The following is a 14155-nucleotide window of genomic DNA, read 5'->3' as shown; positions in this document are numbered from 1 at the left end:
ATCGATTCCAGAGTAGGTCTCCTCTGGGTGCTCCGGTTTACTCCCACATTCCAAAGTTGTGCACGTCTGGTGGGCCACGGTACATTACCCATAGTGTTCAGGGATGTGTAGGCTAGGGTGGATTGACCATGGTAAATCACCCATAGTGTTCAGGGATGTGCAGGTTAGATGGATTAGCCATGGGAAGTGCAGGGTTCCTGGGAAAGGGGAGGGGAATGGGTCTGGGAGGGACGTTCTTCGGAGGGTCGGTGTGGACTTGTCGGGTCAAATGGCCTGTTTCCACACTGTATGGATTCCATGGAAAAATCAGCAGCTGAAACAGTTTGCCATTGACACACGAGGTGTCCTGGTGCAGCAGAAGTGGACCCTGGTTAGGAAACAGGTCTTTGTGAAGTCCGGAAAAATTGATCAAAAGTTCAGGCTGAAGCTGGTCATATAATTCTGAAATGGTGTCATTTTGTCCCCAGCTCATGCAGTGGTCCTTCTATTAGGAATTATTTTCACACAAGCAAAAGATTTACTTCATAGAGCCGCAGTATTAAATAATTACCCTGCAATATAGTCCAGTGCTGGGGAGGGAGGAACATACAGAGATGGGGGGTGGAAAAGAGAGAGAGAGAGAGAGAGAGAGAGAGAAAACAAGAGAGACAGATAGAGAAGGAGAGAATAAAGGCGACAAACAGAAAACGGAAGAGATGGATGACGAGTGAGCAAATAACATGGGAAAGAGCCAACTGAAGTAAAATGGAAGGAGACACCCACACCCACAGACACCCACACCCACAGACACCCACACCCACAGACACCCACACCCACAGACACCCACACCCACCCCACACACTCCAACATACACACACTGACACACACACACCCTGACACAAACACCCACAGACACACAAATACACACCCACACACACACACACCCCGAAATACACCGACACAGACACACACCCTGACACAGACACGCACAGATACACACACCCATACACACACACCCACACACATACACCCCGACACACACACACCACAGACACACACCCACACACACCACACAAAAGCAGGGAGACAGTCTGCAAACGGAGGAGGGGGGTGCAGGGTGAATTCATTCTGTTAATTATGATTAGTTAAAGGTAGTTGATGGGTATTAATTCGGGATTTAGGTGAACCACTAGTTTAAGGACTCCTTAGTGGTAGTGTCCTTAACACTGAGCGAGAGAGACGCATTTTCAAGTCCCATCTTTGAACTGGTTAATTCAAAATAAATCCAAGTATGCATATTAAATATATACAGAGTGAAATGGTGATTATTCACTTAGATGTGTATGCTTGTAATGGGGTTAGTTTGTGATTGATACAGGGCTATGGGGAGAGAGTGGGGCAGTGGGATTAGTTTGTGATTGATACAGGGCTATGGGGAGTGAGTGGGGCAGTGGGATTAGTTTGGGGATTGATACAGGGCTATGGGGAGAGAGTGGGGCAGTGGGATTAGTTTGGGGATTGATACAGGGCTATGGGGATAGCACGGGGCTGTGGGATTAGTTTGGGGATTGATACAGGGCTATGGGGAGAGAGTGGGGCAGTGGGATTAGTTTGGGGATTCATACAGGACTATGGGGAGAGAATGGGGCAGTGGGATTAGTTTGGAGATTGATACAGGGCTATGGGGAGAGAGCGGGGCAGTGGGATTAGTTTGGAGATTGATACAGGGCTATGGGGAGAGAGCGGGGTAGTGGGATTATTTTGGGGATTGATACAGGGCTATGGGGAGAGAGCGGGGTAGTGGGATTATTTTGGGGATTGATACAGGGCTATGGGGAGAGCAGGGGCAGTGGGATTAGTTTGGAGATTGATACAGGGCTATGGGGAGAGAGCGGGGTAGTGGGATTATTTTGGGGATTGATACAGGGCTATGGGGAGAGCAGGGGCAGTGGGATTAGTTTGGGGATTGATACAGGGCTATGGGGAGAGAGTGAGGCAGTGGGAATAGTTTGGGGATTGATACAGGGCTATGGGGAGTGAGTGGGGCAGTGGGATTAGTTTGGGGATTCATACAGGACTATGGGGAGAGAATGGGGCAGTGGGATTAGTTTGGGGATTGATGCAGGGCTATGGGGGGAGTGTGGGGCAGTGGGACTAGTTTGGGGATTGATACAGAGTTATTGGGAGAGAGTGGGGGCAGTGGGAATAGTTTGGGATTGATACAGGGCTATGGGGAGTGAGTGGGGCAGTGGGATTAGTTTGGGGATTGATACAGGGCTATGGGGAGAGAGTGGGGCAGTGGGATTAGTTTGGGGATTGATACAGGGCTATGGGGAGTGAGTGGGGCAGTGGGATTAGTTTGGGGATTCATACAGGACTATGGGGAGAGAATGGGGCAGTGGGATTAGTTTGGGGATTGATACAGGGCTATGGGGGAGAGAGTGGGGGCAGTGGGAATAGTTTGGGATTGATACAGGGCTATGGGGAGAGAGTGGGGGCAGTGGGAATAGTTTGGGATTGATACAGGGCTATGGGGAGAGAGTGGGGGCAGTGGGAATAGTTTGGGATTGATACAGGGCTATGGGGAGAGAGTGGGGCAGTGGGATTTGTTTGGGGATCGATGCAGGGCTATGGGGGGGGAGTGTGGGGCAGTGGGATTTGTTTGGGGATCGATGCAGGGCTATGGGGGGGAGTGTGGGGCAGTGGGACTAGTTTGGGGATTGAAACAGAGTTATTGGGAGAGAGTGGGGGCAGTGGGAATAGTTTGGGATTGATACAGGGCTATGGGGAGAGAATGGGGCAGTGGGATTAGTTTGGGATTGATACAGGGCTATGGGGAGAGAGTGGGGCAGTGGGATTAGCTTGGGATTGTTACAGGGCTATGGGGAGAGTGCGCGGCCAGTGAGATTTGGTAAAAACAATGACTGCAGATGCTGGAAACCAGATTCTGGATTAGAGTGGTGCTGGAAAAGGCAGTTCAGGCAGTATCCAAGGAGCAGGAAAATTGACGTTTCGGGCAAAAGCCCTTCATCAGGAATACAGGGCAGTGGAATTAATTTGGGATTGATAGAGGGTTATGAAACACCTCAACCATGTGAACACACAGATGAGATCCCATGTAACCTGTGGGATAAACAGAGAGGGACAAGAGTCAGGGATTGAGGGAGTGAAGGAAGAGAGGAATTAGACAGGGACAAAGGGAGAGGCAGTGAGAAAGAGGATAGAAAGAAAACAACACAAGGAGATTGAGTGAAGGAGGACACATAGAGGGTGAAAAGCAGCAGAGGAGATGTTTGGATTGATTTGGACCAGGGATCTAGGGCATGTTAAGGTGACTCCTGATGGTTTACCTCAGGGCACGGTACAAGGTCACTATTCCACTTCAATCCCCAGCAAGTAAGACTGCCCAACCAGCCAAGAGCAATAGATCAGACAAACAATGAACAGAGAGCGAAGGGGTCACACCAATGACATCGCCAATAGTGGAGAGGTGAGCACACCAAAAGCACCAACAGATATACCAGAGAGACCAAGCTATCCAAGCAGTCACCTTTCTTTAAATTGCCAGAAAGATCGTATTTTTGCCCACAAACCTGGCCTTGTGAACAACAGCTGAAAATGTGTGGCTGGAAAAGCGCAGCAGGTCAGGCAGCATCCAAGGAGCAGGAGAATCGACGTTTCGGGCATGAGCCCTTCAGGAATCCGACCTGCTGTGCTTTTCTAGCAACACATTTTCAGCTCTGATCTCCAGCATCTGCAGTCCTCACTTTCTCCTTGTGAACAACAGTCTATTTAGGAAAGGATCTGGCTGTGAAGAACTCCAAACTTTTATAAAACAAACTTTCAGCTTTTAGAGATGACACACATATCTGGAGACACTGACCTGTATCTGAATTCAATAGCGTACATAGAGAGAAAAAATTGACAGTTTTTTCACTGTATCAGCTTCTCCACAGCTGAATTCAAACAGATACATTCCTCACAAACTGAGGAGGGACCTGTGTCAAGTTACCTCACCTACCCTCCCAGGGCCCGTCCTGATTCACGTTTAATAGTCAAAGTTGACTTCTGCTCAGAGATAATGATGGTTCCTCAGTAAAGTCAGAACTGGGGCGTGTGATGGGAGATCCTGGTTACACCTCAGTGCCTTCACAATGGCAACCATTTTGTGTGAGGGCAGCCATTTTAGCAAAGTCGGGCAGTTACCAAGGCTCTGGGGCCTAACCTGGCTGAAGCCTGTATGCTCAGTGCCTATAGAGCTGGCTTGACACTGTCTCACTATCCAATACACCAAGGCAACAATATTGAGTCCTGATAACCCCATGTCAAGATCCAAGGACAGGCAAAATTGATGGGCATATTCCAGAGATTCACCTGAGGATCTGGCTCTTAATAACGTCAAAAACTTTTAGTGGAAGAGTCAGACCTGTGGCCTGCTGCCTACTGTGTATCACACAGGCCGGTCACTGAAATCCACGTTTATGAGAAACCGCTGCCATCTCCATGACAACCAGCTGACCCACCCAATCTACCCTTCACCTGCCCCCAGGGCCCACATTGAAAAGCGGACCCATGAGAAACAGGTGAATCTTGGATCAGGAACAGCCGACTGTCCCCTTGGTGTGGATTGTAACAACCAATGGCCCCTTGCTGCATTGCCACTTGCCTGTCCCATCCCTCTGTCTTGGCCTGTCTGCCTCTCCCTGTTAGACAGGATCCCATTCTGATTGTCTCAGTCAGTACCTGAGGACTGAGGTGTCCACAGCCTCTCCCAGCACCTTACTTCAATACTCATCGGCTCGGGCTTTGACTGAATACCTGATGCCAACAGGACAGGCTTAATGTAATCGGGGTGGAACAGCGAGATCAGTGGCAAAGCTGGTCCCAGCCATGTCTTCATGGTGAGTGGGAATGTCAAAACCAGCTCTGCGATCTTTCTCATGCCTTCCTCATCGGGGTTGACCTGCCCACAGTGGGGTGTACAAACAGAGAGAGACATTAGGATGCAAAGTCACAGCAAACACAGATCCAAGCAGCAGGTTTCAGGTAGTTAGTCAACTTAACAAAACACCCACTGAACGGGGAGAACGGAAAGCGCCTGTGGTGCAGTGGTAGTGTCCCTACCTCTGAGGCAGGAGGTCCCTGGTTCAAATCCCACCTGCACCACAGGTAGGTCATAGCGCGTCTGAGCAGTTGGAGTTACAAAGAGAAGGCACCCACGAGGACGAATACCCACACACACAGACACATACACACACACTCACAGACACAGAGTCCCTTCCCCTCCCCACCACACACACACACGCGGAGACAGGAGTGTGACAGAGCTATACAATCCCCCTTACTCCTACACCTTCACATTGCAACAAAATCCATAATCCATTCCTGGGACTGGCTTGTGAAGAGAGCCTGGATCAGTTCAGACTATATTCACCATGGTTTACAACAGAGGGGGAGCTCTCATAGATACCTATAAAATTCCAATAGGACCGGGCAGGGTAAACACAGGAAGGATATTCCCAACGTCTGGGAAGCTCAGAACTGGGGTCACAGTTTGAGGATGCAGAGTGGGCCGTATCGGAGTGAGAGGAGGAGAAATCTCTTCACCCAGAGACTGGGAGAGCTGCCATGGAAACTGTTGAGGTCAAAGCATTGAAAGTCCTCAAGAAAGAGTTCAATGTTGTTCATGGGGCTGAAGGGATCAAAGGTATAGGTAACAAGATAATGAATTGGCTGATCATATTGAACGGTGGGGCAGGCTTGAAGGGAAAATGGCCTATTCGTGTTCCGATTTTCTCTGATTCTACATCGGTTCAACAGATGCTTCAGCCTTATGGATGCCACCCCATGCCGTGTCAGAAACACGGGACTCAGGAACAGGAGCAGGCCATTCAGCCCCTCGAACCTGTGTTCATCCAGTCAGTAAGATCATGGCCACCCTGCCCCTGGTCATAGTCATAGCTCTGCTTCCCCGCTGGTCTCCACGCCCTGCCCCCAAATCAGAGTCATGGTGGACAGGGGCTAGACTGAGGGGGAAGGCCCCAATTCTCCACCCTCTACCTCCCCAAAAGCCCATGGGTTGTTTTTAGGGTCAGTTATCCACAGCCCCTCCACCCTCCACTGGTTCACAGAACAGCCTCAATTATTCCTGTCCCCTTCCCGGTGTGTCGGCGTAGATCCAGGATCTGTCAGTCTCCCACCTCCCAGCGAAGGGGCTTCCCACTCTGCTTTCCAGGGATCCTACCATTCCCAGGTGCCCCATCAGCCAGCTCCTCCTGGGGGGACTTTCAAAACACCTCAACCTCCTGGTGTTGTCCCGGAAACGCCTCAGCAGGTTGAGGGCACCGAGTGCAGCTTTGATGATGGCGGTCAAGGCCAGGGCAATGACGAAGAACCAGAGGTAGGCCCGGATAGAGCCTTGGCCCAGAGCCACCTGCTTCAACAGTGGCAACATCCTGTCAGGGAGAGACAACAGGAAAATCAGCGCTCAGAAACCATTCATTCAGGCAAAACATATCCAGCAGATGTTCGACATTACAGGATAGGGAGAGAGACCGCAGTCGGGATTCAATCCCCCTAGTGATGGCACAGAGAGGAGCCAAAGGCAGGATGCTGTGCTCCAGGGGTCAATGCTAGGCTCCCAACTCTTTACAGTTTATATAATTTACTCTGATGAAAGGATCAAAGGTGTGGGAGATTTTTTTTTTCTTTATACATTTACAGGATTAGGGTCTCGCTGGATAGGCAGCATTTCATTGAATCATAGACTCCCTACAGTGTGGAAACAGGCCATTAGGCCCAACAAGTCCACACTGACCCTCCAAACAGTATCCCACCCAGACCCATTCCCCTACCCTCCCCTTACCCCTAACTAATGCATCCCTGATTATTATTTAAGAAGATCACTTTTTCAAACAGGCCACATTTGCATGGATTTCAAGTCCTATGAGACAGGAGTGATTTGAATTAAAAGCTTTTCTTTCACACAGGAAGTAGTCAGGGTGAGGAATGTTCTGCTTGTGTATGCGCTGGAGGTAGGTTCCACATTAGATGGTAATTTGGAGAATAATGTTGTGTAAGGCTTTGAGGGAAGACTTCCCCCATCCTGTGTATCCAGCTGTGAGTGTAGCTCTACAATAACTGCTCAGTCATCTCCTGCAAATGAGGAACTCTGTACTTCCTACTTTCAACCTGGACCCAGTAGGATGGGCTAATGTGTGACATCATCGATATACTGACTCTTTCCCATTGGCTGGCTGAAGCCTAGTCACTATCTCCAAATCATATCCGACTGCAGACAGTGTGTTCCTTGATCCTGTTTGTCAGTCCCATTGCTTCATCCCCCTGTGTCCCTTAGTGTGTCCTTTACTCTGTCAATCCTCCCAATTCTCACCTGACTCTGTCCTGGCTCTCCATTAGACTGTTTTAGAAAAATGCTGTTGTGAGATGTGGGATAGTACCTATCCTTAATAGCCCTGGGTAAGGGGCCAGTGGGCTGTCGTCAAATTGCAGTCCTTTTAAAATGGGTTGCGGGTTTCAGTTCATTAATATATAAATTCCAGAACTTCTTTTAAGTCACCTTCTCAAGATAATTTTGAGGTTTTATCATAGTATAGAGTCATAGAGATGTACAGCATGGAAACAGACCCTTCGGTCCAACCCGTCCATGCCAACCAGATATCCCAACCCAATCTAGGCCCACCTGCCAGCACCCGACCCACATCTCTCCACACCCTTCCTATTCATATACGCAGCCAGATGCCTTTTAAATGATTAGATTAGATTAGATTAGATTACTTACAGTGTGGAAACAGGCCCTTCGGCCCAACAAGTCCACACTGCCCCGCCGAAGCGCAACCCACCCATACCCCTTACCTAACACTACGGGCAATTTAGCATGGCCAATTCACCTGACCTGCACATCTTTGGACTGTGGGAGGAAACCGGAGCACCCGGAGGAAACCCACGCAGACACGGGGAGAATGTGCAAACTCCACACAGAGAGTCGCCTGAGGCGGGAATTGAACCCAGGTCTCTGGCGCTGTGAGGCAGCAGTGCTAACCACTGTGCCACCGTGCCGCCCCATTGTACCAGCCTCCACCACTTCCTCTGGCAGCTCATTCCATACCCTCTGTGTGAAAAAATTGCCCCTTAGGTCTCTTTTATATCTTTCCCCTCTCACCCTAAACCCTCTAGTTCTGGACTCCCCCACCAGGTCGTAAGGACAATTCTGGTCTCCTTCCTATTGGAAGGATGATGTGAAACTTGAAAAGGTTCAGAAAAGATTTACAAGGATGTTGCCAGGGTTGGAGGATTTGAGGGCGGGGGTGGGCTGGTTAGGTGAGGGTGGGGGTGGTTAGGTGAGTGTGGGGTGGTTAGGTGAGAGTGGGGGTGGTTTGGTGAGGGTGGTTAGGTGAGGGTGGGGTGGGGGTGGTTAGGTGAGGGTGAGGGTGGTTAGGTGAGGGTGGTTAGGAGGAGGTGGGGGTGATTAGGTGAGCGTGGTGGTGGTTAGGGGAGTGTGGGGGTGGCTAGGTGAGGGTGGGGGTAGTTAGGTGACGGTGGAGGGATTAGGTGAGGGTGAGGGTGGGTTTGGTTAGGTGAGGGTGAGGGTGGAGGTGGTTAGGTGAGGGTGAGGGTGGGGCTGGTGAGGTGATGGTGAGGGTGGTTAGGTGAGGGTGAGGGTAGGGTGGTTAGGTGAGCGTGAGGGTGGAGGCGGTTAGGGGAGGGTGAAGGTTGTTAGGTGAGGGTGAGGGTGGGTTTGGTTAGGTGAGGATGAGGGTGGGGGTGGTTAGGTGAGTGTGGGGGTGGTTAGGTGAGGGTGAGGGTGGGGGTGGTTAGGTGAGGATGGTTAGGTGAGGGTGGGGGTGGTTAGGTGAGGGTGAGGGTGAGGATGGTTAGGTGAGGGTGAGGGTGGTTAAGTGAGATTGGGGATGGTTGGGTGAGGGTGGGTGTGGCTGGGTGAGGGTGGGAGGTGGTTAGATGAGGGTGGGAGGTGGTTAGATGAGGGTGGGAGGTGGGGGTGGTTAGGTGAGTGTGGGGCTGGTTAGGTGAGTGTGGGGCTGGTTAGGTGAGGGTGAGGGTGGGGGTGGTAAGGTGAGGGTGGGGTTGGGAGTGGTTAGGTGAGGATGGTTAGGTGAGGGTGGGGGTGGTTAGGTGAGTGTGGGGCTGGTTAGGTGAGGGTGAGGGTGGGGGTGGTTAGGTGAGGGTGGTTAGGTGAGGATGTGGTTGGTTAGATGAGAGTGAGGGGCGGGGGTGGTTAGGTGAGGATGGTTAGGTGAGGGTGAGGGTGGGGGTGGTTAGATGAGGGTGAGGGCGGGTGTGGTTAGATGAGGGTGAGGGCGGGTGTGGTTAAGTGAGTATGGGGGTGGTTAGGTGAGGGTGAGGGTGGGGGTGGTTAGGTGAGGGTGAGGGTGGGGGTGGTTAGATGAGGGTGAGGGCAGGTGTGGTTAAGTGAGTATGGGGGTGGTTAGGTGAGTGTGGGGGTGGTTAGGTGAGGGTGAGGGTGGGAGTGGTTAGGTGAGTGTGGGGTGGTTAGGTGAGGGTGAGGGTGGGGGTGGTTAGATGAGGGTGAGGGCAGGTGTGGTTAAGTGAGTATGGGGGTGGTTAGGTGAGGGTGAGGGTGGGGGTGGTTAGGTGAGTGTGGGGGTGGTTAGGTGAGGATGGTTAGGTGAGGGTGAGGGTGGGAGTGGTTAGGTGAGTGTGGGGGTGGTTAGGTGAGGGTGAGGGTGGGAGTGGTTAGGTGAGTGTGGGGTGGTTAGGTGAGGATGGTTAGGTGAGGGTGAGGGTGGGGGTGATTAGGTGAGGGTGGGAGGTATTGGGAAAGCAGTATTCTCTAGCAGTCTTTGCAGAATCACACAATGGCCCACCATCCCTTTACGAATTCAGCCAACCCCCCCCAGGGACCAGTCTCCCGCCCCATACCCCTTAGCCACAGCTGCCCTGGGACCACTCCTTCCGCCAGACCGCTCACCAATCCACAGAATGGAAATCCTCACCGAGAATTCAAAATTGGTTTGAAAATCATCAAGAAATAACCAGCTGGGTTCACAGGGATCGGGAAAAGTGGTCTCTAAGCCCAAACACCCTTTGTGGGAAGGAATAAGACCATAAGACAGGAGCAGAAATTAGGCCATTCAGCCCATCGAATCTGCTCCGTCATTCAATCATGGCTGATATGTTTCTCCATCCGCCATGACCAGGGCCTCCAAGCCCTCCGTTCTTTCCTCTCCCGACGTCCCCAACAGTACCCTTCCACCGACACTCTCATTCGTTTGGCCGAACTGGTCCTCACCCTTAACAATTTCTCCTTCGAATCCTCCCACTTCCTCCAAACCAAAGGCGTAGCCATGGGCACACGTATGGGCCCCAGCTATGCCTGTCTCTTTGTTGGCTACATAGAATAGTCGATCTTCCGTAATTACACCGGCACCACTCCCCACCTCTTCCTCCGCTACATTGATGACTGCATTGGCACCACCTCATGCTCCCGCGAGGAGGTTGAGCAATTCATCAACTTCACCAACACATTCCACCCTGACCTTAAATTTACCTGGACCATCTCTGACACCTCCCTCCCCTTCCTGGACCTCTCCATCTCCATTAATGATGACCGACTTGACACTGACATTTTTTACAAACCCACCGACTCCCACAGCTACCTGGATTACACCTCTTCCTACCCTATCTCTTGCAAAAATGCCATCCTGTATTCCCAATTCCTCTGCCTCCGCCGTATCTACTCCCAGGAGGACCAGTTCCACCATAGAACACACCAGATGGCCTCCTTCTTTAGAGACCGCAATTTCCCTTCCCACGTGGTTAAAGATGGCCTCCAACGCATCTCATCCACATCCCGCCCCTCCGCCCTCAGACCCCATCCCTCCAACTGTAACGAGGACAGAACGCCCCTGGTGCTCACCTTCCACCCTACCAACCTTCGCATAAACCAAATCATCCGCCGACATTTCTGCCACCTCCAAACAGACCCCACCACCAGGGATATATTTCCCTCCCCACCCCTTTCCGCCTTCTGCAAAGACCGTTCCCTCCATGACTACCTGGTCAGGTCCACGCCCCCCTACAACCCACCCTCCCATTCTGGCACTTGCCCCTGCCACCGCAGGAACTGTAAAACCTGTGCCCACACCTCCTCCCTCACCTCCATCCAAGGCCCTAAAGGAGCCTTCCACATCCATCAAAGTTTTACCTGCACATCCACTAATATCATTTATTGTATCCGTTGCTCCCGATGCGGTCTCCTCTACATTGGGGAAACGGGATGCCTCCTAGCGGAGCGCTTTAGGGAACATCTCCGTGACACGCGCACCAATCAACCAAACCGCCCCGTGGCCCAACATTTCAACTCCCCCTCCCACTCTGCTGGGAACATGGAGGTCCTGGGCCTCCTTCACCGCCGCTCCCTCACCACCAGACGCCTGGAGGAAGAACGCCTCATCTTCCGCCTCGGAACACATCAACCCCAGGGCATCAATGTGGACTTCAACAGTTTCCTCATTTCCCCTTCCCCCACCTCACCCTAGTTCCAAACTTCCAGCTCAGCACTGTCCCCACGATTTGTCCTACCTGCCTATCTTCTTTTCCACCTAACCACTCCACCCTCTCCTCCCTGACCTATCACCTTCATCCCCTCCCCCACTCACCCATTGTACTCTATGCTACTTTCTCCCCACCCCCACCCACCTCTAGCTTATCTCTCCACACTTCAGGCTCACTGCCTTTATTCCTGATGAAGGGCTTTTGCCCGAAACGTCGATTTTGCTGCTCCTTGGATGCTGCCTGAACTGCTGTGCTCTTCCAGCACCACTAATCCAGAATCTGGTTTCCAGCATCTGCAGTCATTGTTTTTACCATGAGGCATTCTTCGTCCAGGCGTCGGGTGGTGAGGGGGAGTTGATGGAGGAGGCCCAGGACCTGCATGTCCTCGGCAGAGTGGGAGGGGGGGTAATTGAAGTGTTCGGCCAAGGGGTAATGGGGTTGGTTGGTGCGGGTGTCCCGGAGATGTTCTCTGAAGCACTCTGAGATTATACCCTCTGGTTTTGGACTCTCCAACAAGCCTTCCAAATCAAGTCCTCTAAGAATTTTGTATATTTCAATAAGGTCACCTCTCATTCTTTTATATCCTAACAAGTAAAAGCCGTATTTTCTCATTCTCTCCCTCCTCTGGACTGCCTCCAATACCAGGATATTTTTTTCATAGGTGAGAGGCCCAAACATAATACAGTATTCCAGCTGTGCTCTGCCTGGTGCCTGGTATAGTTTTAGCAAAACTTATTTGCTTCTGTGCTCTATTCCCTTTAAAATAAAGACCACCCTTCCATCTGCATCCCCTCTGGATTTGGAGTACTACCTTTTTTTGTGATTTTTGGAGTTTGGACATTTTACTCTGTGCACACAACCAGTTACAATAGTAATCGAGATTTAATAAAAGCAGCACTCCCAGCACTAGAATATGGGGGATCTCACTGAGAAATGTCACCACAACCCCCTGTTTCCTGTCTCTCACTCACTTTATTCCATGCCTGTCAAGAATAGTATCACACAGAGTTTGGTCACAGAATGAGGAACAGCCCAGCATAGTCCATAGATTCCCTACAGCGTAGGGACAGTCAGTTCACCTCAACAAGTCTACACTGACCCCTGAACCCGGGTCTCTAGTGCTATGAGGAAGCAGGGCTAACCAGAGTCACTGTGAAACCAACAGCAAGCTATTCCCAGAGATTGAAGGGACAGTGTTAGAGAGAGCTACAGGGTCAGAGACACTTTCTGGCAGGGACACTGGCTCAGGGCAGTTCCACAAGTACGTCCAGACAGCAACTGGTTCAGAATCTGTATGGGGATCAGGATCTCTGCCTGGATCAGGATCTGTGTCTGGATCAGGATCTGTGTCTGTGTCTGGATCTGGATCAGGATCTGTACCTGGATCAGGATCTCTGCCTGGATCAGGATCTGCACGGGGATCAGGACCTGTACGGGGATCAGGATCTCTGCCTGGATCAGGATCTGTGCCTGGATCAGGATCTCTGCCTGGATCAGGATCTGCACGGGGATCAGGATCTCTGCCTGGATCAGGATCTGTGCCTGGATCAGGATATGCACGGGGATCAGGATCTCTGCCTGGATCAGGATCTGTGCCTGGATCAGGATCATTGTGGGGTTGGACCTCACAGTAACTTGACTGTCCCTCTGGGTTTTCCAGCTATTTCGGATCCTGTTTGTAATCAATCCTGTTCAGACACATTTCCGGGGCAGGCGGGATTGACAGACGGATCTACTGACTCACCTGAGACCTGCTCCGGGACCGGATTACCACACACTCCGAGACCAGATCCCGATCAGTTCCTGTTCAGCTTCTGGATAACGACCTGCTCCGGGACTGAATCCACTCAGCGACACATCAGCCACTGGCCCCGCCCCCGCCTCCGATTGGTCATTTATAGGCCAAAGGCCACGCCTCCTTGAGTTTCTGACGCTGCTATTGGTTGATAAGGTGGTCGATCATACATTTGTCCAATTGGGTCCGAGTGTGATGTTTCAAGTGGGAGACCCGCCAGTGATCCCCAAAACACACACTCACCACCAATACACACTCACCCCAACACACACTCACCCCCAACACACACTCACCCCAAAACACACTCACTCCAACACACACTCACCCCCAACACACACTCACCCCAAAACACACTCACCACCAATACACACTCACCCCAACACACACTCACCCCCAACACACACTCACCCCAAAACACACTCACCCCCAACACACACTCACCCCCAACACACACTCACCCCAAAACACACTCACCCCCAACACACACTCACCCCCAAAACACACTCACCCCAAAACACACTCACTCCAACACACACTCACCACCAACACACACTCACCCCAAAACACACTCACCACCAATACACACTCACCCCAACACACACTCACCACCAATACACACTCACCCCAACACACACTCACTCCAACACACACTCACCCCCAACACACACTCACCCCAAAACACACTCACTCCAACACACACTCACCCCCAACACACACTCACCCCAAAACACACTCACCACCAATACACACTCACCCCAACACACACTCACCCCCAATACACACTCACTCCAACACACACTCACCCCCAATACACACTCACTCCAA

At 51.5% G+C, this 14155-nt stretch overlaps 1 protein-coding gene across 3 annotated transcripts in view; it reads right to left on the bottom strand.

The window, feature by feature from the left end:
• The window catches only part of cyp4f3 (cytochrome P450, family 4, subfamily F, polypeptide 3), a 42156-nt gene extending 28765 nt beyond the window's left edge, over window positions 1-13391 (bottom strand). The window contains exons 1-3 of one of the 3 annotated variants that reach the window (XM_072564044.1): window positions 13280-13391; window positions 6224-6434; window positions 4723-4942 (exon numbers count right to left, since the gene is read on the bottom strand). In XM_072564044.1, the coding sequence (XP_072420145.1) occupies window positions 4723-4942; window positions 6224-6433 (430 nt within the window). In that variant the 5' untranslated portion in view covers window position 6434; window positions 13280-13391. The remainder of the gene's footprint in view (window positions 1-4722; window positions 4943-6223; window positions 6435-13279) is intronic. The other 2 variants (XM_072564045.1, XM_072564046.1) reach the window with 2 other exon arrangements.
• Between the last annotated feature and the right edge of the window lie 764 nt (window positions 13392-14155).

This window comes from Chiloscyllium punctatum, chromosome 46 (assembly GCF_047496795.1).
Source record: "Chiloscyllium punctatum isolate Juve2018m chromosome 46, sChiPun1.3, whole genome shotgun sequence".
NCBI classification, from domain to species: Eukaryota; Metazoa; Chordata; class Chondrichthyes; order Orectolobiformes; family Hemiscylliidae; genus Chiloscyllium; species Chiloscyllium punctatum.
This window is presented reverse-complemented; position numbering and strand designations above follow the sequence as displayed.